Source organism: Myodes glareolus, chromosome 4 (assembly GCF_982192425.1).
Source record: "Myodes glareolus chromosome 4, mMyoGla1.1, whole genome shotgun sequence".
In the NCBI taxonomy this organism is placed as follows: domain Eukaryota; kingdom Metazoa; phylum Chordata; class Mammalia; order Rodentia; family Cricetidae; genus Myodes; species Myodes glareolus.
In genome coordinates, this window is record NC_142029.1 from 53,451,809 (window position 1) to 53,479,742 (window position 27,934).

General features: G+C 41.2%; 1 protein-coding gene across 1 annotated transcript in view; it reads left to right on the forward strand.

The window, feature by feature from the left end:
- The window catches only part of Slc9a9 (solute carrier family 9 member A9), a 551,770-nt gene that overhangs the window by 169,663 nt on the left and 354,173 nt on the right, over positions 1-27,934 (forward strand). The window contains exon 6 of the mRNA XM_048452510.3: positions 13,724-13,829. Within this exon, the coding sequence (XP_048308467.3) occupies positions 13,724-13,829 (106 nt within the window). The remainder of the gene's footprint in view (positions 1-13,723; positions 13,830-27,934) is intronic.

A 27,934-nucleotide genomic window follows, 5' to 3' on the forward strand; every position in this document is an offset into this window, starting at 1 on the left:
CACTTGTTTCAACACTGGCATGAAAGTAATAGTAATGGTAGCCACGATGTTTGTCCACTTTCAGTACTCTAAGCTCTTTGCAGAAATAATTCCTCTTAACCATTTGCCAGAACATCTGAGGGTTGAATGTTTCCTTCCATTTACCAATTCCACTTACCTAAAGCTTTAGTCCAGTGGATAACTGACTCGAGATCACCAAATTCATTTGCATCATAGTTGGGATCCCAACTTGGGCTGGCTTGGCACCAGAATCAGGTTTCTGACCACCTTCTTCTACACCAGCATAGTAATAAACAACAGGGTCTCACACCGAGGTCTTGCTTAAGAAGTTGGAAGTCCAGTCAGGGAGCTTCAGCTGCACAGAACAGACTTGGAGGTGGTAATAAAGGATGGCCAGCTATGCTTCAGGATACTGGGCAGAGCTGCAACAAGACTCCAGGTGTCCTGACGATAGGGTTTCAAGAACACACCCCAAAAATATTTGAAGCAATTCAACAGTTCTGCAGACAGCTGGGAAACAGCTGTGGTTGATGGACCTCTCTGGCTTGCTGCTCTTCAGAATGGAATGGCTCTGCTCAATGAAAGCAGTTCATTCTCAGCAGTGCTCAAAGGCAGATCTGCAGGATGAATGCTTTGAAAGTCAGGGTCTAGCCCACACCTTCCGTTTATGAGTTAGAGAGGATGGGGTACATTGGAGCAAACTGGATTCAGAAGTTTTCCCTTACTGTCTGGATCTTTTTAGGGCACAGTGTGTGGTAAGATCAAACTGTGGGAAAATGAGGCAAGCAGAAAAGATCATGGATGTGTGAGGTCAATGTTTATACATCCACAAGGGCGGGTGCTGCCTTAAGGGTAAGGTGTGTAGGGTAGCAGAGTACCCACTGAAAAGTTTCTGCACCCTGATAAACCTCTCTGCTGATGCAATAATCCAAATCAGATATAATCAGACCGAATTAGAAAAAGCCCAGGTTTAATGGATACAAACACTTGTGGATAGCTTTCCAGCCACCTAGAGAGGAGACAGGAAAGAAAGACCAGAAAATCACATGTTTGTTTGATGTAGGAGGATCATCTGTCTATGTGTTACTTTCATTGGTTAGTAAAGAAACTGCCTTGGCTTTTTGATAGGGCAGAATTTAGATAGGTGGAGTAGACAGAACAGAATGCTGGGAGAAAGAAGTAGAGTCAGGCAGACACCATGGAACCAGCCGCCAGGTCAGACATGCCGAATCTTTCCCGGTAAGCCACCATCTCGTGGTGCTACACAGATTATTAGAAATGGGTTAGTCAACATGTGAGAGTTATCCAATAAGAGGCTGGAGATAATGGGCCAGGCAGTGTTTAAAAGAATACAGTTTCCATGTAACTATTTTGGGTAAAGCTAGCCAGGAGCCAGGTGGTGGGACGCAGCCCGCCGCTTCCTTCTACATTTGTTCTCTGCAGGGCAGTTTAAATACCTTGTGGGAGTGGTCTTGAGCATTTCTAAGGAGAAGTTAGAAGTTATCTTTCAGATTTCTCCGGAGCGGAGTCTGGACTAAGGCAGCTCCAGAGGAGGGAGCTGGAGTCCATTTAAACATTCCAGACTCTTAGGATATATGGATGCCAGGGGCTGGAGTGAAGCCTTCAGCCAAACACCTACTAGTAGTGGGCTGGGATTTTCCTTGACCTAAGAAAATTCTTGAGTCCCTGGATTAAGAATCCGTCAGACATTTCCCTTTTATGTGGATGATCTAGATAACAAAAGCGTTGTTGTTACTGTGTTATATGAACTAGAAACGGTGATAAGTGTCTATAAACAAGTGCTGTAGGCCAGCGAGTGAAGAGAGAAGTGATGGACCACCTGGAGAATACACAGCACAGAAACTGTTCCTACCTAAAACTTAACCTTGAGAAGTTCATTCATTCATCCAACCAACAAAATTAAGGCTCGCTGCTTGCCAGGAAACATTAAGGCATTGACAAATATACAGCTGAACAGACAATATCAACAATGACTATCTTTTTTTTAATAAAAAAGATGTATTTATTTTTATTTGATGTGTATGTGTGTGTGTTGCTTGCGTGCATGTAAGTGTACCATATGTGTACAGTGTCTGAAGAGGCCAGAAGAGGGTGTTGAATCACCTAGAGCTAAACCCAGTCCTCTGCAGGAGTGACAAGTGATCTTAACTATTGAGCCATCTTTCCTGTCCCAATGACTAACTTGGTACCCCAGAAGACCATGTTTAGTGCTTGTGTGCTATTTGGCAGGGGGTAATAGTGGTAATAGTGCTTAGTTGTTCCTTTCACATAAGAAAATTCATTGGTAACTGAACTTCTTATTTTTGCATTATTTTTCTTTTAGAAAAATTACTGTAAGGTGCTAAAACTTTATGACCAGCAAAGCTAATTCTTGCTGCAGTATCTGATGCAATATAACACCTTTGGGATGGAGTTCTGTCTCCTTGCCTGACCTTGTAAACTGCTGAACAGCAAAGTGTGGCTTGACTTCTATTATTGTACTCTCTAAAGCCATAGATTTTTCCCTTTGCAAACAAAATCCATCTGTCTATCTATCTATCTATCTATCTATCTATCTATCTATCTGTTTATCTATCTATCTATCTATCCATCCATCCATCATCCATCCATCCATCTGTTCTTAAAACAACAAAAGGCATCTAGATGGTACCACTGTTTTCCTTAGAATCAAGAAAAGCAGATTTATGGATCCTGATTCCTAGGAAGTGGAGAACTAATAAAACAGCCTTTCTCAGTGACAGGCACACAGACCCACTGCAGGTGGAACCACCTGAGAAGTGGCTGAAGGCCTGAGTCTATATCTGGGAAGAGAGAGGGGAAGGCTGAAGACAGAGCCCCATGGGGAATGTGTGGTAGAAGGACGCTGAGGTCGCTTTCAGTGCTTGTGTGAAAGCAATGCGTTTCAGAAGGAAAGAGAAAAGAGGTCAGAGAACTTGAAGGAAAACCACAGGAGGCTAGTCTCCCCAGACAAAGGAGAGACAGGAGGAAACCAGAGTCTATGCCTCACATGGAGGGGTCAGCAATCTGGAAGCAAAGACAAGGTGCTCAGGAGGGCTAGGGCCTCGCAGCATCCATGACTTTGAGAAAGGGACTCTGGGTACCACATTTCATGTTTTTAAGCTTGGCCAATTTTATGAATGGCTTTCTGCCCATTCTGAGCCTAAAAACGCGAGACATTTACTATAGAAAATTCAGATTAATGAAACCAAATGCCCCAAAGAGGAAATTCCTGTAGTCGTTGTTGACTCCTCTGTGGAGCTACCTTGTGATTTGAGACTTATTCTCCTAACACCTAACTTGCCCAGACTGTTGACTTGGCACCCTGGTCTGAACTCCACTTGTATCAGCAGCAATTCCTTATGGTGACTATATATGGCAGTGTGGCCTGGAGAATAAGGTGACATTATGAGGTATAAAACCATATTCCAAGGGACTGAGTGGTAAGCCATGTGATGATGGCACCAGGAGGTATATTCACAGGTGACTACATCAGTGTTTAATGTTAGTGCCATAGCTCTGCAGGCAGAAGCCCATGGCTTTTACTCTGGTCCAAGCTTGTTTTTGTTAAGCATGATCTCTAAGATATAGTTTTATGTATGTGGTTTATTTTATGTCAATGGTGCTATCGTGGCAGAAAAGGCTGTGCAATAGCTGAGAATAGGGTCATTCTGGGCATATCCCCACTCAGGAGCTCAGGTTCTAAAGAGTATAATGCCAGCCCACCCACCGTGTTCAAACTGCTATGGTCCAAGGGGCCCAGACATGTTAATGTGCTAGCAATGTAATAAATGACCACATATCCAGCAGATTTTGCCATCATACATTTATTATCTCACTCCTTTGAAGGTTAAAAGTCCAACTCAACTGGATTGACTTCTTTGCTCTGAGTCTCATAAGGTCAATGCCAAGGTTTTGGTGGATTGGACTCCTTTCAGCACTCCTAAGAAGAATCTCTATGATCATCTGAGTTCCTGGCAGAATACAATTATTGCAACTACAGAGCTGAGGTCCCATTGCACACTAACGGAGTCACCCATGGCTGTCCAAGACCTCTCTCTCTCTCTCTCTCTCTCTCTCTCTCTCTCTCTCTCTCTCTCTCTCTCTAAGGCCCACCAAACCCTTCTTCCACCTACAGTGTTCCCGACTTGCCCATTTTTCACTCCCCTCAGGTTAGTTTTCTCCGGTTAGCCTATGAAATCTCACACATGCACATCCTTTTGTTGTTGTTGTTGTATGCAATTCATTCTTATTCTGCCATTTTTTCTGGTAACAATTTATAGAATCATGATTAAAGGCCATCGTTTTTGCACACAAATAATGAATTTACTTACAAGCAATAAATGTGTTGCTGAGAGAAGAATATTTGTTACATACTTAAGTATCCAGTGCCATGCCAAAGAGTCTAGAGGACACCAGAGTAGCTCAAGGTTTGACCAGCCCCCAGGGATCTTGGGCTCTTAGGTGGGAACACACCAAGTGCACAAACTCTAAAAACAGTATGTCTTCATCATTTAGATCTATGTCTTTCGAAGTACCTGTTTTCTCTTGTCTCACCTCTCCTAAGATTCTTTTCTGTATCATGAATTCCAAAACTATATCTGTGGCACATGCTCTTTTTTAAAAAATATATTATTAGTTCATTGAAATGTCATATAATGTATTTTGGTTGTATTTACCCTCCACTCCTCTTCTCTGTGGCTCTAGGCATTGAATCTTTAGACATGTGTCATTAATTTGGAGCACGCATAGAATCCAGGAAACCTGAAGGAGACCAATAGTGGAAAGAAGAAGAAAGACCTTAAGGAAGGGGAGTGGATAATAGAACAAAGATGGTAGGAATAGAAAAATAATAACAGGGGAAACATTAAGGTGGTGAAAGAAATGGGAAGGAAGGACAGAGGAAGGGATGTGGGGGAGGGGTCAACTTGCTTGGAAAGCATATGGAAACATGCTTTAAAAACAAGCTACATTGATACCCATATAATGGAATTTAACTGGAGTTACTCTATACAGAGGATTATGCTCCTCTCTGAAACCAACAATTGCCAAATTTAAAAGCCCAGTGCCAAATGTGGGATATCTCCTCCAGAGCTGTTGATCAGAGGGTCCCAAAGACCCCCTAAATAATGCAGGATTTTGCCATTGCTCTTGATTTCCTAGCATTATTTGAACCATATTGCTGAAGACACCAAATGCATTGGTTAAAGGACATGGAGAAATCAAGTTTTGGTGCTGATAAGAAAGCTTCTTCTCTTCTGGCTAACCAGCATAGTACTGGAAGGTGCCATGCAGGCTGTTGTAGGAAGTCAGGTCATCGACAGTATAACCTAGTTATGCATCCTAGGAACTGCAATTAATGACTGGTATAGCAAGATAAGCCCATGAGTGTAATAGTGGCATAAATGTTATGGGGGTAACCAACATCTTTATGATTAGATATGAGACCTGTTCCACAGGAGAAAGCACATATCTGGTATCATAAATCTGGCAAAGAACTAATAGCTAGGGAGTTCATGTTCCCCAGGGGTGAACCTACTATTATTCTGCTAAAGGAACACAGTATCAAACATCCCTCTATGTTGGTATCTTTCCACATAAATTACCACATCTTTCAGGTCTCTTTGATGAGGGTTGTGGTTACTATAGAAACTGACAACTAGTCAAAGTGCATAGACCAAATGTCAGTGGAGTGCTCAGCCACAAGTGGATCCTATATAGCATACTCTTCAGTCCCAGTCTCAAGGCTCAGGGACAATTGCAGAAGAGGGAATCGGAAAGATTGTAAGAGCCAGTGTTCAAAACAGAGTGGAAGTCAACAGTGTCTTCTGGGCAGGTTAGGGCTGCTGCCCTCAGGAACTCACAGAAGCTATGGTTGCCTGCATAAGACCTAGATAAACAACAACCAGTCAGTATTCTAGCACAGTGATGGAGGGGTTCACCAGCCTCTACCCCTGACTGGGTAACTTTAAACATTTGATGGCTTTTGAGGGAAGAAGAAAGGTTTCCTTAAGGGTGTAGTCTCTGGCAGCCTGACCATGCTTCAGTGATGGCCCCACACCCAAAAGTATGTAAGCAGCACACGTTTGAGTAAAGGACACAAGCTTTCACCTTTAAGAACTCAGGTGACTAAGACTGACCATTACTGTGATGGTCTAAGATAATATGTCTTTTAAAGGTCATCTGCCTTATATACACTTCAGAGCCCTTGTAGCCTTGTAATAACATATATTCACACATTCCAGGTCTGATTTAGTTCGCTGACAGATTTGGGAAGGGAGCACTATTCAGATTCTCTGTCAGGATGAGCACATGATATCACCCTGCCCTTTGCAACGCTGGGGTTCAAATTCAGGGCCTCATGCAGGCTAGGCAAGCTCTCTACCACTGAGAATGTCCTTTGTCCCGATGACCTCGCCGTTGAAGTCTGCTTTACCCGTTCTCTCTCACACACCTGTGTTACACTTGTTTGTCCTTGAACGCTGTCTCCATTTTGGAACTATTATGTAACATTCCTCTGGGTCTTTGTCTAGAGGTTGGCATATTATGGTACATGATAACTGTTTTGTATCTTTTTATAGTGAGAAAATTTGCAAAACACTCTTATTCTGTGACGATCGTGACTAACACAACTGTCGTTTTGACTTCTCGCATCCCTTACAACTGGTCTAGGTAATGAACCTCAGAATTGTGTTTACCTCCAGGTGATGAGCTTTTCTAAGCAACCCATTGCCAGCTTTGACTGCTCTTTTCAGCCACTGGCTTTGCTCTGAATGCATTGTATGATTTGTAGGTAAACATTTGCCTGCCGTTCTCAGTGTTACGGTGGCAAAGTGTTTAAGCATCATTCTGGTTGGAGAACACTTTGTGTGGCAGGGTGAGTCGTCTTCACTTGGATAGTGGGCATTCTGCACAGATCCCCATTAAATTCCAACATGGCTCATTAAACCCCATTGGTGAGAAAATTGGGTCTTTGTTAAATGTTTATGTTCTCTGCTAACGTTAAATTTAGAATATTCTTGCCGTAGATACCTTTGGGAGAAATTTCAAGGCACTAGCTGAAGTGCGAAGCAGATTTCAATCCATACGCTACCAGATATAAGACCTAGGAACTAGTCCCTGCCTGGGTTGATTATTAAATATATCTCTTTGCAGCATTTATATGTTAGCATTTGATTTTCTCATTTCCAAAGCTCATGACCTTCTGGTTACTGTTTTCTACTCCCAGAGACCAGTAGGGGTTGTACTTGTGGGTTGCGAGCAAAAGGTGAAATCAATTATTTTCAAACACCATGCAGCCATGAATTCAAGGACAGGATTATGATTGTCTGTGCTTTCCCGGCACACCCTTCCATTAAAGAAACAACTCCCCAATATTTTCCTTTCGAAAGAATGGCTTAAGCAAACACAGATACTAGTGATGAAATTGTTACTCTAACAACAGGCTCCCGGGGTTAATGTAAAAAGATGACCATTTCCTCATTGGAGAATTTTTGTAAATCTTCAGCATGTACTTTCAGAGTTAGTGGTTGCTACACAGCAAAAGATGTGACATAGGGAGCCTTTCTGGGTGTGAATCCAACAGGCAAATCAAGCTCCCAGAAACTAACAGAGGTCTATTTCCTCTTCTGGTGTCATAGTGCCTAGGAAACAAGGCATTATATGCTCACCTGTCTTAGGACAGTCATTCGCAGACATTTTATAACCTGGTCTTTCACAGCTCACTAAAATTAAGAAGGACCGCAAAGAGTTTCTATTGATGTACCCATTATCATTTATCCTATTAGAAATTAATACAAATCTCAAAATGTCATTCTATTGATTTGTTTAAAGTATAAATAATTTACATCTGACTGTAAATAGCATATCTTATGAAAGATACGTTTCTTTTCCAGGAGAAACAAAAAAAGTACGTTGAAGAAAAACAGCTTTGCTTTATATTTTTGCAAAGTTCTTCAATGTGAGACATGAGCAATAAAAGACAGAGAATCCTTGCATCTGCCCCTGAATGCAATATGCAGCATTAATACTATCATATGGCCTTTTGAAAACTGTGCTGCATATGAACAAAGAGTAAGAATAAAAAGATGCAAGTGACACTTCCCTATTATTGTGAAGATAATTCTGACCTTGAAGATCTTCCTGGATGTAGTTCAAGAGACTCCAAGGATACCTGAGCTCTCCTTTGAAACTATCACCTTGGCCGTTAGAGCGTGTTTCTAAGGAGACCTGGCTGGAAGGGCTGCTGCAGTTTGCTACCGTATAACATCTTTATCACCACTAACTCAATACCTAAAGCATGTATCACCATGAAGGTCAAATAAAATTGCCGTGGTTTAGGGCTAAGTAATTTGTGATGCTTTGTGGAATGTGCAATTTAGAATGACCCCAACAAAGCAGCATCCGATGATGGGCTGTCCAGACATGGCATCATTCTTTGACCTAGTTCAAAAGGGTTGGATTTCTGCTATAGTTCTATTATTATGACTGACGGAGCCCCACTGGCAAAACCCAACCATGAATTGATTTTATAGTCAAGCGCATGGAGAGGGAGGATCTAGACTCAAAATAATTCTAATATTCCGGACTGTTCCCAAAAAGCAATAACTGTTTTAGAAACTCCCCTATAAATGCTTGCCATTTGTGGGAAAGAATAAGTTCACGGTGTGCACTTACAGAAAGAAGATTGCTCCCTCATTTATATATAGATGCATAACACCCGTCAGGACGAGCAAGGCTTCAGCTGCGTGAGCCTTAGACACTTCTGGTTCTCCATGTGTCATGGACAAGTGTCATGCATACGGAATTGCACAGAAAGCAACAGCGAGTACTCCAAGGAGAGCCAGCTTTTGACGAGGCTGAATAATGACCTGGAATTACAAGGGAGGAAACGATTGTGTCTTGTTGTCCCTCAACCTAGGCAGATCTTGTGCTAGGTTGCTGAGTACTGGCACATTTAAATACCATTTGAAATTTAAATTCCTTGTAAAACATCAAGAAAATATGGGCCAGAGAGCTACTAACAAAGGTTCTAAGGCACTAACTGTCACTAAATCACTCCAAAGACTTCAGAGTCACTGAGAGAGCTTCCAGAAAGTGATCATTTACAGACGGGCAGTTAAAAATACAGAAAACATCATTTAGCCGTTAGCACATTGGCATTCTGATGGCTTAAATAGTCGTTACCTGTATTTTTTACCCTAAGAATGTTTTCTTATTTTTCTGGTTGAGTTCTAATTGGAGCTCCAGTATGATGATGAGTGTAATAAAAATACCTTAGTATTTCAGTGTTTGGATTTCTTTTAGATTGAAAATGGGTTTGATTCTGATAATTTGTGGTGAACCTTGAGTTCATCCTTCTGTAGATATTCCGAGCATTTCCAGTCTCCAGGACCCGTCTCATTCGTTGATGCCCAGCTCTCAGCAGGTGATCTTACGCTACTTAGGAACACATAACTTCCCTGCTGCCATCTGTTGTCCTCTGTCTTCTTCAGACCCTGGGTGTGGAAGGTCCCTCTGTCTATGTGTTGCTTTCATTGGGACTGCCTTGGCCTGTGATAGGACAAAAGAGTAGAGCTAGGCAGGGGAGGGAAGGGCACTAAACTGAATGCTGGGAGAAAGAAGGCAGAGTCGTCAGACAACATGGAGCCACCAGAGGGGAAAGACATGAGCTGCCAGCTGGAACCTTGTCTGTAGGCCATGAGCTTCATGGTAAAATATAAAATAATAGAAATGGGTTAACCAAAGATATAAGAGCTACCTAGCAAAACAATTAAGTGATTGGCCAAAGAGTATTGAAATAATTAGTTTATGTGTGATTATTTCAGGTCAGGGCAGCTGGAAACAAACTAACAGCTTCTGCCAACAGACCCTGCTCTGATAGTTCTTTTTATTCTATTCTCTGTCTTCAACCTCTCTATCCTCTGGCTTATTCTACTCAATCTACAACCCTGGATAGCTAGTAGAAAACCCTACTCAGCTCTGTCTTCTGAAGATGTGGTCTTGATCTCTATCCAACCTCACCAACTTCTCAGAGATGTAATAACACCACCATCTTGTCACTCATCCTATGGCAGTCCTGTGCCATTTGGCTGCTCAAACAATTTTCCAAAAACTCTCCCATGGCTCAGTGGCACGTGTCAGTGGCAGATTTCATTCTCTTCCAGTGTGCTAGATGAAAGTACTTGCCTGTACTGAATGGAAATATTACCAACTTGAGAAGCAAAGTTGATTTTTCTGTAGCTAAAAGATGAGCTCTTAGGGCTGCAGGGATGGCTCAGCAGTTAAGATCATTTGTTGTTCTTGCAGAAGACCTGGGTTTTAATTCCTAGCACCTACATGGTGGCTCACAACCATCTATAACTCTAGTCCCAGGGGATCTGACACTTCTTTCTGGCCCCACAGGGACCAGGCACTCATGTGGTATATGTACACACTTGCAGGCAAAACGTTCAGATACATAAAATTAAAAATAAAGAAATAAAAATCCGGCCTTAGGAAGTGTCAGAGAAGAATGAGTGACTCTGCAGTCGGGGTCCCGAGGAGGAAGAGGAGCAGTGTGATACAGGCCAAAGTGACCAGATCCTTTAATAAGCTGCAAGTTCAGAATCTGATTGTGCCCTCTCTCCTTCCTACGCAGTCTTACATGTGCTATCTAGAATGTTCTCTTGCAGTCACAAAGACTCATCTTAAATAAGTTCTGAGTTTTAAGCTAGCCTTGGGTTAGGACTGGTCTTCCTAACTCAGCAAGATCTGAGAAGAGCAGCTGTGGGTTACACTGGGACTGTTTCAAAAAAGTCTATAGTGGGACAGCGCAGCCGAGCATGTAGGACACTCTGTGTGAAACTGAGTACTGTCTGTGAACCAGCTAAATGAGTTCTTTTCAAAGTTCCCAGCTCACTAGCAGAGTGGGTGGCTAATTTCCTGACTCACCTATTCAACTCATTTGCTGTCCTGACAAAACACTCCCTCCTCTAGGACACACTGGCTGGCTTTATTCTGCAGCTGTTCCATTTCTTCACGGGGTAGATAGGAATGCGCCAAGTAACAGCTTTCCCTTTTGTGTGGGATATCGTTTATGAAGCAGAGCTCAGTTCTTTGTTCAGAAGGCATCGTGTGGATGCCAGATCAGTTTTGGACATAACTGGATATATAGTTAAAAGACTTTCCTCAAAATAACCTTGTGCTCTCTTTGGAAAAGTGTAGAATCAGTCTCATAGAACAGAGTGGGTACCAAAAAGCAGGAACTTGGGAATAGGAAACCAAGCCCTATCTACACACAAACCTGGGAAACCTCCTCAAGAGTAGAGATGGGTCACATGCTATCTTCAGAGCTCAGGAACAAATGCAGCCAGAAGCTGAAGTCGGCACTTGAGTTGCAGCAAAAGAATTTTCTGCTAAGGAATAATGTATTTTATTCCACAAAATCCCAGCAAAAGGAGAATGGTGTTAACAAAAGCCTCAGTAGAAACTTCATTGCTCTGGTGTGATGCAGGCTCTTGGCTCAACCTCAGATGGAGAAAGCAATCACAAAGAGAAACACATGCTGCCCCTCCCATCTCCACCTGCAGAGGCTGCTGGTTATAGCAAGTGTTCAGAGCTACTCGGGAACTGAGGGGAGATCTGTTATTTGCCTGGTGTGATTAATAGGGCCCTCTCAGCTGGAATAGTGAAATTGATTCTATCCTTGGTTTTTAAAAGGGAATCAGGACCCGCTGCCATTCTAATCCACGACCCCCGTCTCTCTTTCTGTCTTCATTTGTTTTGTTGTTATATTCTTATGGTAGTTTCTTCAACAACAACAACATCAAAGCATTAAAGAAAAGAGAAAATGCTTTAATTGTCGGATAATTGTGTTTATGGTGTGTAATATGGTTGATGCCCATGAATGGTAGGGAGGTGGATTGTGCCAGTGAGCATGTGCATCCCTTCAGATGCTGATCAATCATTTCGCTCTCTGTAGCAAAAAACGTTTAAAATCTACACTCCAGCAATTTTCAAGTATGTAATACATTGTTTTAAACTACTCTGTCCTTACAACACCCTCTCTTGCTTATCCACTCGCTAACAGCATGCTATATTGTAGCATAGTCCTGCGGGATGGGACTATGAGAACCAATAAGTTATGTATAAGAACTGTGGTCACTGGCCTAGCTGTACCTGCAATGATGTGCAGGACTAGCAGTGTGTGTGTGTAAGAACTTGGAACCTGATTTCATACCTCTCCCTGTCTTGGATCAACCCATCTTTTACTGGAATTGCTGGGGATGACTGGAGCCACCTCTCTATTCTGCCTCTGCATTGATATCTGAGCTTCATGTCTAAGTGCAAACCAGAATATGTCAACCTTCTTACTAGAGACCTTCAGTTGTTTCCTACTATGGCAGACAGGACAACTTCCAAATGTCTTGATGCCTTGCAAAGCCTGCACACTTAACTCACTTCCCTGCCCTGCCCCCCAAGCACTCTATTTGACATATATGGATTGGCCTCACACTTCATGAAATAGGAGAGGAAAGAAAAAAACTGAAAATTCCCATCCTGCCTGAAAAACTTGACGATCAGTATCATTTTGTACCATTCTCTTTCCCTCTTGACAATCAGTTCAGTGGGTCATTTTCCTAATGAGTACTGCTCACACTTTGCATAACTATTTTGAATATTGAGATACCAGGTACCTTTGAGGGGCACAAATCATCAGTGAGTGGTGTCTACTGCCCTGATTGCTTCAAAGGGCTCAAATCTAAACAGCATGTTGTAACTGAGTAAGTTCAGTTCTGGAGAACACCAAGTTTATTTTTATGGCTGAATATGCTTCTAGGAGCAAATGAGAGTCATGACCTGGTTGCCTCTCCCTTCACAGTAGTAGACCACTGTAACAATACTCATTTCTCCATTCCTTCATGCATGCATCAAATAATTATTGCATGCTGGCCAGATTGACTAAATAAATATGAGGGTTGCAAATTGGGCCCTACTACCAAGAATCCCAGTCCTTTCTATGAGTCTGTGATTTGATCCAAATGCTAGGATCTTAAAGGAATGAAGCCACTCAAAGCTGAGGGGATCAGGGATTGAGGTGGAATTGCTTTCAAGGCTCTTAACGAATGAATAAAAGGATCTTTGGAAGCAAGAGTATATGTATATGGCCCCCCATAAGCATGTGTGTCCTCCTTTCCTAATTTTGTGTGTGTGTGTGTGTGTGTGTGTGTGAGAGAGAGAGAGAGAGAGAGAGAGAGAGAGACAGAGACAGAGACAGAGACAGAGACAGAGAGAGAGAGAGAGAGAGAGAGAGAGAGAGAATTGGGAGGGACATATAAGTAATGAAGGAATGGTGGAAATCAATGCCAAAGGCATTTCTGCCCTTTTAGGAGGAGTCAAATGCAAAAAATATACATATAGTTTAAAAAAGTTCAGTATGTTTGGAAAGTTGCAGCAAATTCAGTGTGACTTAAGGGGGGCAGCAAAGGGTGGACCAGGTGTGCAGAGAGGCATCACTGGAAGGTAAATGTGATATGGATAAGACTTCTGCCCTGGGGGCAGAGCAATGACAATCTATTTTTTTTGAATGAATATCTCATGTTGGTATGAGGATGTGTTTGAGAAGATCACTACTTAATGAATGCTTTTTAAAAAGTGATCACACCAAAGGCAATCTCATGGCTGTGCCCTAACCAACTTGTCACCTTTATGTGTGTCTTCCTAGTGACAGTGTTGGCCATTTTCCATGAACTACATGTGGACCCCGACCTGTACACACTGCTGTTTGGGGAGAGTGTACTGAACGATGCGGTGGCCATAGTCCTCACATAGTAAGTACCAGCTCTTGCCTCATTCCTTTAACCATGGTTCCTTATGGAGGTAATTCCTGATGTCTTTAATAGACTCTTCCCTCTTTGACAGAAAGATACAGGCACGTTGTAGCTTTTAAGGAATTGTTACCACAGAAGATCTCCAATAATGGGTACAATTCATTAGGCACCTAATATCTAATACTGTTAATGGCTTTCACACTGCAAGCTTATTACAAGATACTGCCCAGAGGGTAGCAGATTTTTTCTCAGTGCATATATTTCGTTGATTCACTGAAGGTTCCTAAGATGCATGGAAATGAGCATCATTTCCTCATTTCAAATCACTGCCACTTAGCATTTTCCTCCCAGTGGTTGCTTTCCAGTGAGCAGACTGACAGAAGCTCTCAAATTTAGCTATTGGCAGATGGGGTCCTAGAACTCAGGATCATAACCCTTTACCTTCTCCATGCAGATTCCAGGCTTTAAGGCCTGCTTAGGTCGCTGACTCTTCCCACACCCACGTGACCTGGAAGCTACCTCAGCTGAAGGCAGGCGCGACTTCCGTTTATGCTGAGGGCTTCTTCTCAAGAATCCCAACACGCTTTGTCCAGCTCTTCTTTAGACATGTAGCCATTTATATTTAATAAATGCCACTCTGGCAGCTTTCACTGCGTCAGAGGTCTCGCTGTGGTTTTAGATTAAGACCAACGCTTTGGGCAACTGTCAGATATCCCCAAGGAAAGCAGCTATCTGATAATTAAATGTGACAACAGAATCCTGTTCCCGGTGTTAATTACTTCAAATGCAGTTGAAAATACATTGAGCAGTAACAAAAGAGTTTGAAGGCAGACCTCAGGGGTGGGAGCGGGATGCAGGCGGAGCTTGGTAGTCCTGCCAGCTAGTTTCTCAGCTTCCTTTGTTTGCTAGTTGACGTTTCTTAAAGCTGCCTCTCTCCAAAGTTGCCAGTGAATTCAGCCTCATTTACCTGGTCACAGAGACACACAGGACCTTTTCTGTGTCACGGGTAGTTACCAGCATATGTGAATAAAAGCAAAAGCCGTGGGCAGAGTCACAAGTGCAAAAGGATGCTTTGAAAGCAATATCAAGAACAATTAATTAGGACACCAAGATTTCTTGTCCCAGAACTACTAACATTAAAGGAATATTTGAAGAAAAAAATTGAAATTCTGCTGAGTCCCTCATTTTTACTTCTTGAGCCGACAAATAGTAAAAGGCCAAGCCAAGCAAAACCACTAAAGCACAAAGGAGCTGAGCAACCCACATAGCTCCATCCAAGGTATGCTTGGCCTCTGCCCAGCACTGCCACTCACAGTGGCTCCCATTAAAAATAAGGACTTGGGTATGAATGTTGCCATGTTGAGTATAAGCCCAGAGTACTGGGAACTGTTTCTTTTCCATCTCAAGTTCATTTAAGCCTCCCTAACCCAACGACGCGTGTCTAAATAAATTTCAATCATAAAGTGAATGTCTGCCTCCCACCCCCAGGCATAAAAAATGTTTTTGAGGGTTGCTCCTCAGCTTGTGGTGCTTTGGGGGGAGAGTCTGGAAACCTCAGGAGGTAGAATACAGATGGAGGAGGTAGATACCTGGAGTCTGGTCCTTGATGGCATAGATCTTAAACCTTTCCTGTTCTCCCCTTCCCTACTTCCTGTATGCCAGGAGCATTTACCACGTGCCCCCACTGCCATGATGTTCAGTACAAACACATGGGTACAAGCAGCCACAGAGTAAGCCCTCTGAAACCATATAAGATTTATCTTTCCATATCCAAGCTGTTTCTTTTAGGTGTTTTGGTCACAGTAACAAAGCATACCTGATACACGTATCTTGACAAGTGCCTTCCTTTCTGGGCAGGAGACAGTAGACATTCTAGCTGACATCCTGCAGGCCTCAGCTTGGCTATTTTCACACTCTGCAGTGTCAATCCAGAGAGTTGTTATTAAAATGAAACTATACCTGAGAAGATATTAGACTGCCCAAAGTCCACACAGGAGGACATCCAGAATCTCTGCCGTGAGTTTGTCTGACACTCAGCTAGTGTGAGTATGTGTGTGTATGTGTGTGTTTGTGTGTGTGTGCGATGGCCTAGCTCTGGCTTCTCTGTCCACCAGCATTTCCTATGGCTCACCTTTTCTTCCCTTATATTATTCCTTATATTATTTTTCATGTGTTTTTCTTTTTACTTGTTCACTCATTTCTTATTAAAAATATTTTGGAAAATTTTATAATGAGTACCATATATACATCATTTATATCCTTTCCTCTCTCCATCCAACCCTTCAGTGTCCCCCTACTTCCTCTCTAATTCATGACCTCATCTTTAATATTACATATGTATGTATGTATATATATGTATGTATGTGTGTGTTATATACATTTATATAGAACCTACTTAATCAGTTTAGTGTTGCTCGTATGTATATGTGTTTAGACTGACCACTTGGGATTGAAAACTCCTCAGGAACTTTCCCTGGAGAAAACTGATTTTCCCTCTCTTATCATCCACTGATTGCCTATAGTTTTTTATCTAGGAGGAGGGCCTTGGGAAATATTTCTCAACCATGTTGGGATATCAGTTGATTTTCTCATTATGTAGGTCCTGTTTAAGCAACCATATTGAGATTTCCTAGGAGCAGGTTGCCTGTCATGTCTAGAAGACATGAACTTAGAGTGGGCATTCCAGTCCCTCTGGCTTTTGCAAACTATGGTTTCATATAGACTGCCGTGTTAAACCCAAATCATTGGTAACTATTGGTCTTTGACAGACTCTCTAAATCCTTTAGAAACAGGCTTCCATTCACCTTCCCTTCATCGGTCATAAAATTTTATTTAAGAACAATTCATTCCATTCAATTTTAATACTTTGCATTTTTAATTGTTAATAGTTTAACAATAATTTGCTCTAGTATTTAGTGACATTTTTGATTAAAGAGGCTTTCCTTTGATATTCTATGAAGCAAAATATTATAATTAATACTGTTTCTTAGGTTGAATGTCCTCTCAGTTTCAGAGAATTGATTTATAATTGAATTTGATTTTCCCATTTCTCCTACACAGCACAGAATGATGAGTGCTGTATTATTTTTCTTTGGTTTAAAAATGATCCAGCAATTCTTTGTCCTGAAATAAAAGTAATTTTAATTAACACAAAAGTTCTGAAATCAGCTTATCTCTGACCCATATTGTGATTGCTAGTGTATTGGAATATCCTTTCCAAATGAGTGCATACTGGCTCAAAATGAAAGAATTCTATATGATGAATTTGCCTTTCTAAAAGTTGTTAAATAGACTTTGAAAGGAGGCAAAAGGCAGAGCAAAGAGATCTAGAGAGGGTTTACGTGCTTGAGTTCTAAACAAAGACATTAATTTCAGAGGCAGCATGGCAGAGTCAAAAGAAGCCACAATTAGAAGTCAGACCTGGTGTCAGGATCCCCATTAATTAGCAGTGCAATCAGTACAGTTTCCACAGAACCAACTCTACCATTATAAGCAAACAGACTGTGTGAGCAGATGTAAGTGAGCAGAGCCATAGAAACAGCTCAGTAAAGGGCCCTGTGAAGTGAGCAGGACTCTCCCTCCTCACTCCTTCAAGCTAAGTTTCCTCTTTCGGTTAGGAGGCAACTGCTAAATTCTTCAGTATAGAGAAAGAGCCTTTGCCCCGTCATTCCTAGCTACATCTTGAATGTATGTTTTGCTACATCTTGAATATTCTAGAACACCTTGAATGTATGTTTTGTTACATCTTGAATATTCTAGAACAGTTACTACTTTAGGGCTGCTCACTGAGGCCAGGGAGACCCTGCATTACTCACCCAACTAAGCAGTGTGCAAGGAGGTTAGGGCCATAAGTGACCTCACTTGACAGCAAATGAGCTGAGATGGGGAAAGTGAAACTATTGTTCAACTAAAATTCCCATGGATGAGAAAAAGTAAATACTGGATAGAAACATAGCAAAAGTTAGCACACCAGAATTGTGGTTTTATATACATATAGTCATCTGTGGTTGCTTACCCACAAATTCTAAGAGTAGTTGTTTAGTATACATTACAAAGTTATTCTGAACAATAAATAAAACAATACAGTTGAAGAATCTCTGTATCTCTGTAATCTAGGAAGACTATGTAATACAAATATTTTCTATCTATGTTATCGTTCATATCAATATCTATTACTCTACCTACAAAACTTTCTGTTTTCACTTCTAATGAAGTAGTCCCTCATAAATATGAAATTTTATCATCCAAAGAATATAAGGGATAACCATCTTTACATATGAGTTCCCCCATGAGAAATGTCATATGTAAGTAAGACATATTGGCTAACGTTGACAAATCAAGAAGCAAAAGTTGACATATATTAAAGTTGTGAAGTACTTATTGTATAGACTCTTTACCTGGGGAGATATGAACAAATAAAGCATGAAAACTCAAGAAAAACATTTATAAAACCATATTTTGTTTTAAAAAAAACCACATGCACATAGGCATCTCAAATAAATAATCTAATGATGCACCTCAAGGTTTTCATAGGATGTAGGGACCAAATTTAAAAAAAATTAATGAAAGTAATAAGAAAAAAAGGTAGTGTTTAATAGAGATCAAGAAAATAAGATATTTTCTACCTCCATCCATTTTCCTGCAAATTCAAGATGTCATTTTTTTCTGCTGTGTAGTACTCCATTGTGTAAATGTATCATATTTTCTTTATCCATTCTTCAGTTGAGGGACATTTAGGTTGTTTCCAAATTCTGGCTATGACAAACAATGCTACTATGAACATAGTTGAACATATGTCATTGTGGCACGATTGAGCATCCTTTGGATATATACCCAAAAGTGGTATTGCTGGGTCTTGAAGAAGGTTGTTTCCTAATTTTCTGAGAAATCACCACACCAACATCCAAAAGGGCTGTTGCTATGGACCAGCTCAGGGGAGCCACTCAGACCGTAAGGAATCAGGGCGAAGGCACAGAGGAGATCAGGATACGGCGAGGAGAGTGACACACAGACACTCTCGATGTTGAGACATGCTGTTGCGATTTACTTACTTCAGTGCAGGATTATATATTTTTTACAATCAAAGAACTTGGCAAAGGCATACATCATCAAATCATAAGACAGAAAAGAACAGCATAAAATAATTTACAAAAAGAATCTTTGAAGATGCTTTGACTTGGGCACAAGGACTTCTGCTTTCTCACACTATACAAAACAAACTCTCTCCTCTTGCCTTCAAAGAGATCACTGCCCTTGAGCTAGACCATCTTTATCAGCTTGCAGGTGGCTGGTTGGTTTGAGCTAAGTGACCTTGTGTGCCTGAGTGAGAAAGAAAAAAGGCTACTATCTCCCTGGGAAAGCTTTCTGCTAGGAAAATTCTAATACATAGTCTTGAGTCTTTCTGAAGTTTACTTTATATCACTAACTTCAACTTTCCTCCCTTCTCAATTCTCAGGCTCAGATATTGTCAGTTTAGGCTAGGTCTTTCTCTTCCCTCTCAGGCAAATGCCTAAAGCTTCTAAGATGTATCCTAGTAAAATTAACTCCTTTTGTTCCATATCATCAAGGAATTGTCCTAATGATGATTCTGGCAATTTCAGAACTGGCTACTTTTTTAAGGCTTTGATTAATAGCGGAGCAGAATTCAAAAATGTCCTTAGCAGTCTTGTTTGTATCCGCAACTGCCTGGAATAGTCTGATCTATTGGTAATCTGCAAGAATCACAAAAAACACACAGACAAAGGAAAAGACACACATATGGCTCCAAGGACAGCCAGGTCGAGTCAATACTAATGGCAACTCAGGTAGCTTTACACCACAACTGGTTGCCAGGGACCCGCCTGGAACACACAGCTCCTGGAAGCACAAATCCCAATCCTGCCGGCAATATTTGCCCATCCAGTCAGCATTTCTGCTACACTGGCGAGACAGCCGTGGATGTAGCAGGCTGTACCAGTTTGCATTCCCACCAGCAATGGAGGAGGGTTCTCTTTATCCCACAACCTATCCAGCTAAGTTGTCATCAGTGTTTTTGATCTTTGCCATTCTTACAGGTGTAAGATGAAATCTCAGAGTTGTTTTGATCTGCATTTCTCTGATGACTAAAGGTGTTGAGCCTTTCCTTAAATTTCTTTCAGCCATTTTAGATTCCTCTGTTGAAGATTCTCTGTTTATGTCTGTACTCCTTTTTTTTTCTATTGGATTATTTGTTCTTTTGGTGACCAATTTCTTGAGTTCTTTGTATATTTTGGAGATCAGACCTCTGTCTGATGTGGGGTCAATGAAGATCTTTTCCCATTCTGTAGGCTGTCATTTTGTCTTGTTGACCATGTCCTTTGCTTTACAGAAGCTTTTCAGTTTCAGGGGGTCCCCTTTATTAATTATTTTTCTCAGTGTCTGTGGTATGGGGGTTATATTTAGGAAGTGGTCTCTTGTGCCAATGTGTTCAAGAATATTTCCCACTTTCTCTTCTGTGATGTTCAGTGTGGCTGGCTTTATGTTGAGGTCTTTGATCCATTTGAACTTGAGTTTTGTTTATGGTGATAGATATGGGTCTATTTTCATTCTTGTACATGTTGATATCCAGTTATGCCAGCACCATTTGTTAAATATGCTTTCTTTTTTCCATTTGATATTTTTGCTTCTTTGTCAAAAATCAGGTGTTCAAAAATGTGTAGATTAATATCCAGGTTTTTGATTTGGTTCCATTGGTCCTCCTGTCTGTTTTTATGCCAAAACCAGGCTGTTTTCAGTACTGTAGCTCTGTAGTAGAGTTTGAAGTCAGGGATTGTGATGCCTCCAGAAGTTCTTTTATTGTACAGGATTGTTTTGGCTATTCTGGGTTTTTTGCTTTTCCAAATGAAGTTAAGTACTGTTCTTTCAAGGTCTACGAAGAATTTTGCTGGGATTTTGATTGGCATTGTGTTGAATCTGTACATTGCTTTTGGTAAGATTGCCATTTTTACAATATTAATTCTACCTACCCAAAAGCAAGAGAGATCTTTCCACTTTTTGGCATCTTCTTCAGTTTTTTTCTTCAAAGATTTAAAGTTCTTGTTATAAAAGTCTTCCACTTGTTTGGTTATAGTTACGCTGAGATATTTTATGCTATTTGTGGTTATTGTGAAGGGTAATGTTTCTCTGATTTTTTTTCTCAGAAAAAAAGGAAAGACAATATATAGAAACAAATAAAAAGTTGGCTCATTAAAAAGATAAACAAAATTAGTAAACCTCTAACCAAAATAAAAAAGAAGCCCAAATGTCCTTTATAATATGCATGATAAATTGCTAACCTCTTCAATATAGAACATTTAGATGTTTTATGTGGAGGTTTGAAAAAAATGACCCCCATAGGCTCATATGCTTGAATACTTGGTAATCGTAAAAGATACAAAATAATCCCACACTAGTTCAGAATTATGTATAAAAAAGGGTTATTTATTTAGGGGAAACTCATAGATCACTGTCCTAGATCACAGTTCTCTGCATGAATGGGGAGCAGGAACAGAGTCTAGCAGCCAGAAGTGAGAGCTGGGAGCAAGAGAGCAGTGCATGCTTTACAGCTGCATTTATAGTATAAGAGACCATGTCCAAGTGGGCTGGTATCTTAAAGGCTATTGGCTGAAGAAGCTGAAGGAGCTCCCACAGCTACTTGGTCCCTGGTTGGTGTAGCTGTTTGGAATTAGAAGGTGTGACCTTCTTGGAGGAGCTGTGTCACTGGAGGCAGACTTGGATTTGCAGTTAGTTATATCTGCTTTGTGGTTGTTGTCTCAAGATGCTAACTCACAGCTACTGTTCCAGTACCATGCCTGTATTCCTGGTGCCATGGTCCCCACCATGATGTTCATGGACTTTAACCCTCAGAACCATGAACTCCAAATTAAATGTTTTCTTTTGTAAACTGCTTTGGTCATGATGTTTTGTTACAGCAATAGACAAGTAACTAAGACAGTTACCTTGGGTAAGTTACATAACCTCTCAGTGTTTTAGCTGCCTTTTAGGGATGAAGGATGACAGCAGCACATACCTATCTAATCATTAGCTTGTTACACTCAGTACATCATCAAACATTAGCTTCTATTATTATTTCCATCAGCAAATATCAGTAATAAGAGGTAAGCATTATAGAATGACTCACAACGCATATAGAGAATAATCAGAAAGTGAAATTCTAATGGCCAGTAACTATGCATAAGATCTTCTTAACTTATAATAAATGAAAAATTAAATAAACACTATCTTTTAAAAAAATACTAGCAAGTCTTCAAAACTTTTTTCATTTTTTTATTTTTTTTAATTAATTAATTTATTTATTAAAAATTTCCACCTCCTCCCTGCCTCCCTTTCCCCTCCCCCTCCTCACTTCCCCCTTCCTCTCTAGTCCTAAAAGCAGTCAGGGTTCCCTGCCCCGTGGGAAGTCCAAGGTCCTCCCCCCTCCATTCAGGTCTATAAAGGTGAGCATCCAAACAAACCAGGCTCCCACAAAGTCAGTCCATGCAGTAGAATCAAAACCCAGTGCCATTGTCCTTGGCTTCTCAGTCAGCCTTCACTATCAGCCACATTCAGAGTATCCAGTTTGATCACATGCTCCATCACTCCCAGTCCAGCTGGCCTTGGTGAACTCCCATTAGAACAGTCCCACAGTCTCAGTGGGTGGACGCACCCCTCAGGGTCCTGACTTCCTTGCTCATGTTCTCCCTCCTTCTGCTCCCCATTTGGACCTTGGGAGGTAAGTCCAGTGCTCCAATGTGGGTCTCTATCTCTATCTCCATCCATCGCCAGATGAAGGTTCTATGGTGATATGCAAGATATCCATCAGTGTGACTATGGGACAAGGCCAGTTCAGGCACCCTCTCCTCTGCTGCCCAAGAAACAATCTGGGGACCTCTCCTTGGACCTGGGAACCCCTCTAGAGTCAAGTCTCTTGAAAACCCTAAAATGGCTCTCTTAATTAAGATATTTACTTCCCTGCTCCCATATCCACCCTTCCTCCATCCCATCCATCCCATTCCCCCAAGCTCTCCCGAATCCTCCCCTTCTCCCTTCTCTCGACCCATCTCCCCTTACATCCACCCCCCACATCCCCATGCACCCAAGTTTTGCCTGGCAATCTTGTCTACTTCCAATATCCAGGAGGATAACTATATCAAGTCTTCAAATCTTAAGAACTCAATATGACATAATCATACCCATAGAGATGGCATCTGAGAAACGGGAACCCTCCTATGTTGCTGACAAAAGAGAAAAGTGATAAACATTTACAAAGATAAGCTACCAATATTTAGTGAAAAACATTAGACCTTGAGTCATCTGATCAGGAACTACGCTTCTGGAAGTGTATCCTAAAAATTAGTTGAGGCCGTGAAGTTGTGTACAATGGCTGTCAGATGGTTCACCAAATTTTGTGCATTGATTTCACCCATCCAACACATTAAAAAATAACAGAGAAGAAAATATATTGATGTGAAAATATGCATAATACATTTTAAGGCAAACAAAGCACCCAAATTTATAATACTCATATCTAATAAATAGTAATAGCTATATACTTATTAAATACTAGGGTCATTAAATATATAGTAAGATCTAGATTGGCTATAAAATTCCAACCAATTATAAAACAATTTCAAAGTCAGTCTTAGCTATAAAATGAGAATTTGTCTTAAAAAGTAAATCAAAACAAACATCACCAACTATATGTGAATACAGATATACTTAAGTATTATTTATGTTCTAGCTTGCTTTCTATTGCTATCATAAAGACAATGACCAAAGCAACTAGGGGAGAGAAGGATTTGTTTGACTTACACTTCAGTACTGAGTGAAGTCAGGGCAGGAACTCAAACACGTTCAGAACTTGGAGGCAAGAATTGAAACAGGGACTGTGGAGGCATTCTGCTAATTAACTTGTTCAATTTGCATTTTTCTATAATCTAGGATCATCTACCCAGGTGTGATACTGCCCACAAGGCCCTCCCTTATCAAGATAATACCCTCACAAATTTGCCACAGATAGGCCAATCTGGTGGAGGTATTTTCTCAACTGAAATTCTCTCTTCCCTGATGAACTGACCTTGAGTCAAGTTGACCAAAAGAACGCTAACCAGACAAATTATGTATATTATAATAATTACATTATCTATAAATTATATATTTTCTGTTATATCTTTATTTTAGGTAGAATTATGAAGATAGAGTTAAGTACTTGTTTCTATTTGTGTGTAAATTACTTGCATATCATCTATAACATATATGCTATATTTCCACACACATAAAAAAATTAAAGTAGCAAGTACAGCAGTGCGTTGGAACATATTCTTTGAAAATAGTTCCACACTATATAAATGTCTCCAACTTTTCTTAGAGATAAACTAAGGGCCTCTGTAACGAGCAGGCTCTCAACGGGTAATAAATACACACTAAGTGCCTTTATTCCCTTTATTCCTTGTAAAGCAAATACTGAAAAGGATGTCCAGTGCAGCTCATTAAAAGAGAGAGATACAGAGCAACAATTTTCCCGTCCTCAACGAAGGTGCCATGCTGCTTGGAAGTTTTTGCTAGAAAATATCACAGAAAGTGGAATGCTGGCGAATGCTTGGCACTTAACCACAAGTGATGTTTTGAAAGACCACAGTCCTTAAGACCCATGCTTCTTGAGGAGAATTCAACATGAAAGCTAATTGGATGCTGTGAGATTTAACCATGGAACCAAGAGGAACCTTGAGCTATTAACCGGCCATTCACCGAAATGTGTTCAGCACCTGTAGAGCAATGTACAGATTGCCTGGGTCCAGTCACCCAGCCCTGCCCTCAGCGAGTTGGGCAAACAATAACTATGACAGGATTGAATATGTATAAGAAAACATTTCTCTAAAAGTCAATTCAGAATTGCTGTAAAGTTTGGACATATATAAATAGGTCCCTAAGGAAATTCCATACGTTCTCTTCTAATATCATGTCTAAAAAGAATGCAAACTCCTTACTGGCAATTTAGACTTTTCTCTGTCCTCCACAACACAAACTAATTGTTTGGCAGTTCCTCCAATAATTACTGAGTGAATCAATTAGGGTCTTTTCAGGTGCAGATGGAGGCATTTATTAATTCTCTCATTAACAGCTTTTCCTGAGGACGTATGTTTAATAGTCTTTATTGTGCTTCTTCCAACTGTTTGGAAAGCCCTGTTAGCTGCTCTCATTAGCTCCGTGTCTCCCGTTGGCTCCTACTGGGCAGCATGGACCTGATGGGAAGGTGTACCTTGCTGAGGACAGTGCGAGGAACCTGCCACCGCAACCCAGAGGTACATTTCTCATGAACCTACTTACCTTAGAAATAAGTCCCTTGTGTCTGGACACATCTTTCTGAAGGTGATTCAGAAATTAATTCTGGCTTGGAAACTGATAATCAACCTGAATTGCATTTGTTTTGATGGCTGTCTAGTTATATATTCGTGTATTTCATAATTAAAGGAAAAATAATGTATGGCTCCCTTTGCCTAAGGACACTGTCCGGGCCATCAATTCTATGCTAATGTTGTTTCTCAGACACTAGGTGGTGTCACACGGCAGGAGTGGAAAAGTCTCCCTGGGCTCTTTAAACAGGGCGACTGTCCTGAGCTGACAGCGACTCTGAGTCAGACAGTCTCAGTGGGGGACTGCACACCTGTCCACTGCTGCCGCCTTTGGTTTTGCTCACCCCTGATCTCTGGTTCCTGTTTCCTGACTTTGACTTTGAGGTCACCTTTACCCCAGCTCTTCAAGCCTCTTCAGATCACTAGACTCTGACTTTGGCTTCCTCTGGTGACTCTGCTCCATCTCTTGACTCTCAGATTAGATCTAATATTTGTTTGCTATTTCCTCAGAACTCAGTACCATGATGTAGAACTTGGCTTGCTCGTGCCGTACCATGAATGACAAAAATAGTCTACTGAACATAAATCAATACATACTGTGAATCCATATTGATGGTTTTGTATCTCAACTCTATTGTACTTTAATTCAGTGGTCTATAAGTCAGATGTAAGTGACAAAGACACAATTAAAACTGATGTAAGCAAAGGAATTCTCTGGCCTAGGTATCAGGGTAGTGCTGACTGACACATACTGGGCTCAGGGATCCGGTGTGGCTGTTTCTTCTCTCTCATCATCCTGATTGTCTAAGGGCAAGCCTCTGTCTGAGGGCAAGCCTCTGTGTTTGCTCATACGTGTAGATGGCCTATTCTGTTAAACAGGAGAGGAAATTTCTAGGCATATGCAATTTTGAGCTCAAAACAACAGTTCATTTTCTCAGTATTTTGCATATCAATCATAAAATCTCCAATTGGCTCTACCTATGTTAGGTGATCTCCTGTAGAGCAATCACACAGTACTTCAAGGGAATTAGGACATGGTTATGGTCAGATTTGAATCTTGTCCTACCCTGAGACTGCAGTCTTGTGGTCTATTTGTAAGAAGAAATCAACTGGAGGAAAAGTCGAGCAGACTTTCCAAAGCTGTAGCTGCTGTAGTCATCAAGACATGGTGTGCCAAAGCAGAAAGACCCCTGTGCTATTATAAGCTTGAAAACATGTTCTATCTCAGAAAGCAAAGTTCTTTTCTGCATGTGTAACTGAAGGATAGAAAAATAAATTCTCTGTGTTACAGATAACAAAAAAACATCACAGCAAGAATGGGAAAGGCCCACTCTGTGGGGTGCATACTCTTGTGGATGTTCAGAGGTTCTGGCACTGGCGTCCCATACCCCATCTTTTGATAATGCAGCATTGATGAAAATAAATTGAATACGGTCTGGGTTTTCAGAGTTCTAATTCAGCCACATCTGCTCTTCCACCGACCTGAAGAGGTGGTGAAGAGCTTGTCATTGGATTAGAATCCAAAAGATCAAAAGCCTTGGCCCAGGCAGTGTAAAATTGGGAATGTAATTCTATATCAACAGAAAAGGTGAAGAAGACAATTAAAACAGTGTTCCCACTCATGCTCCCCTCTCACCGTTAAAATAGCTAAAATACTTTTCATAGGCAGGACCATGGAAATCCCATAGGACAAACAGAACAATTCTTCCTGAAAATGAGCTCATACCCAAAAAGGAACAGGCCACTAAAAGACACAGCTCACTAAGGGAAAGCCAGGCATCGAGCAGAGGAGAGAAAGAGGGGCGAGCACCCGGAAGGCAGAGTCTAAGGAAGATTATAACATGGGCATATTAAAACTGACAGGAGAGGCCAGTAGAACAGTAGCAATGGTTAGGAAAGAGGAGTTCAATGCAAAATCGAAGCTTGGAGCTTGGTCAAGAAAAATGCAAATATGGATATTAAAAACTCAATAGATGACATAGATGTCATATTATAAACCAACTGGCTAGTGCAAGATGAAGTTTACAAATGATCCATAATGAATGCAGCACAGGATTAAAAACTAGGATAGGTTGGTTAAGAGATGTGAATAAAAGCATAGAAAGAAATCCAGAAGACATCGGGAAAAATTTCAAAAGGAGAAATGAAAGGGAATGATGTCAGGTAGTCTTTAAAGAGATGGTGCATCATAATTCTCTAGAGCTAAAGAGACAAACTGAGAGCTTTAGAGGTCCTAGCATGTGGCAAACGTTCCACACCCGAGTCTGCATCACCACCCACCTGGTATGGACCGCGACTCCATACCTTCCATGAACTGAGTAAGGTCCTAGGGGTTAAACAGAGATGCATGCACACACACATACAGAGAGTTCGAGTCATTCGCCAGGAGGAGAATGCTCGTTTATTCAAACTTAATCCAGGGTTAAATACTTTGGCCCCAGAAGAGGAGAACCCCCTCCCAGCCAGAGGGGGATGGGGAAGCTGGTGCCAGAGTGAGCTTCTCCACAGGCAGGTGGGCAAGGGGTGCAGGGCAGTGTCAGACAGGGAAGAGGGATCTTGGCCTCTGGGCTCTTCCGGGCAGGTTGAGAAATTACCATTCCAAAGTAATATAGAGCCCTAGGCTATTATACCAGGCTAGAGCAGAACAAGCACGGAACTTAGCAGGAAGCTTTAGCTGGTTGCCAAAACAGTCCTTGATTTGCATCCCAGGGAGCAAGGGAAGACCCCGGGCCTTACACTAGCAGGGACACACAGCTA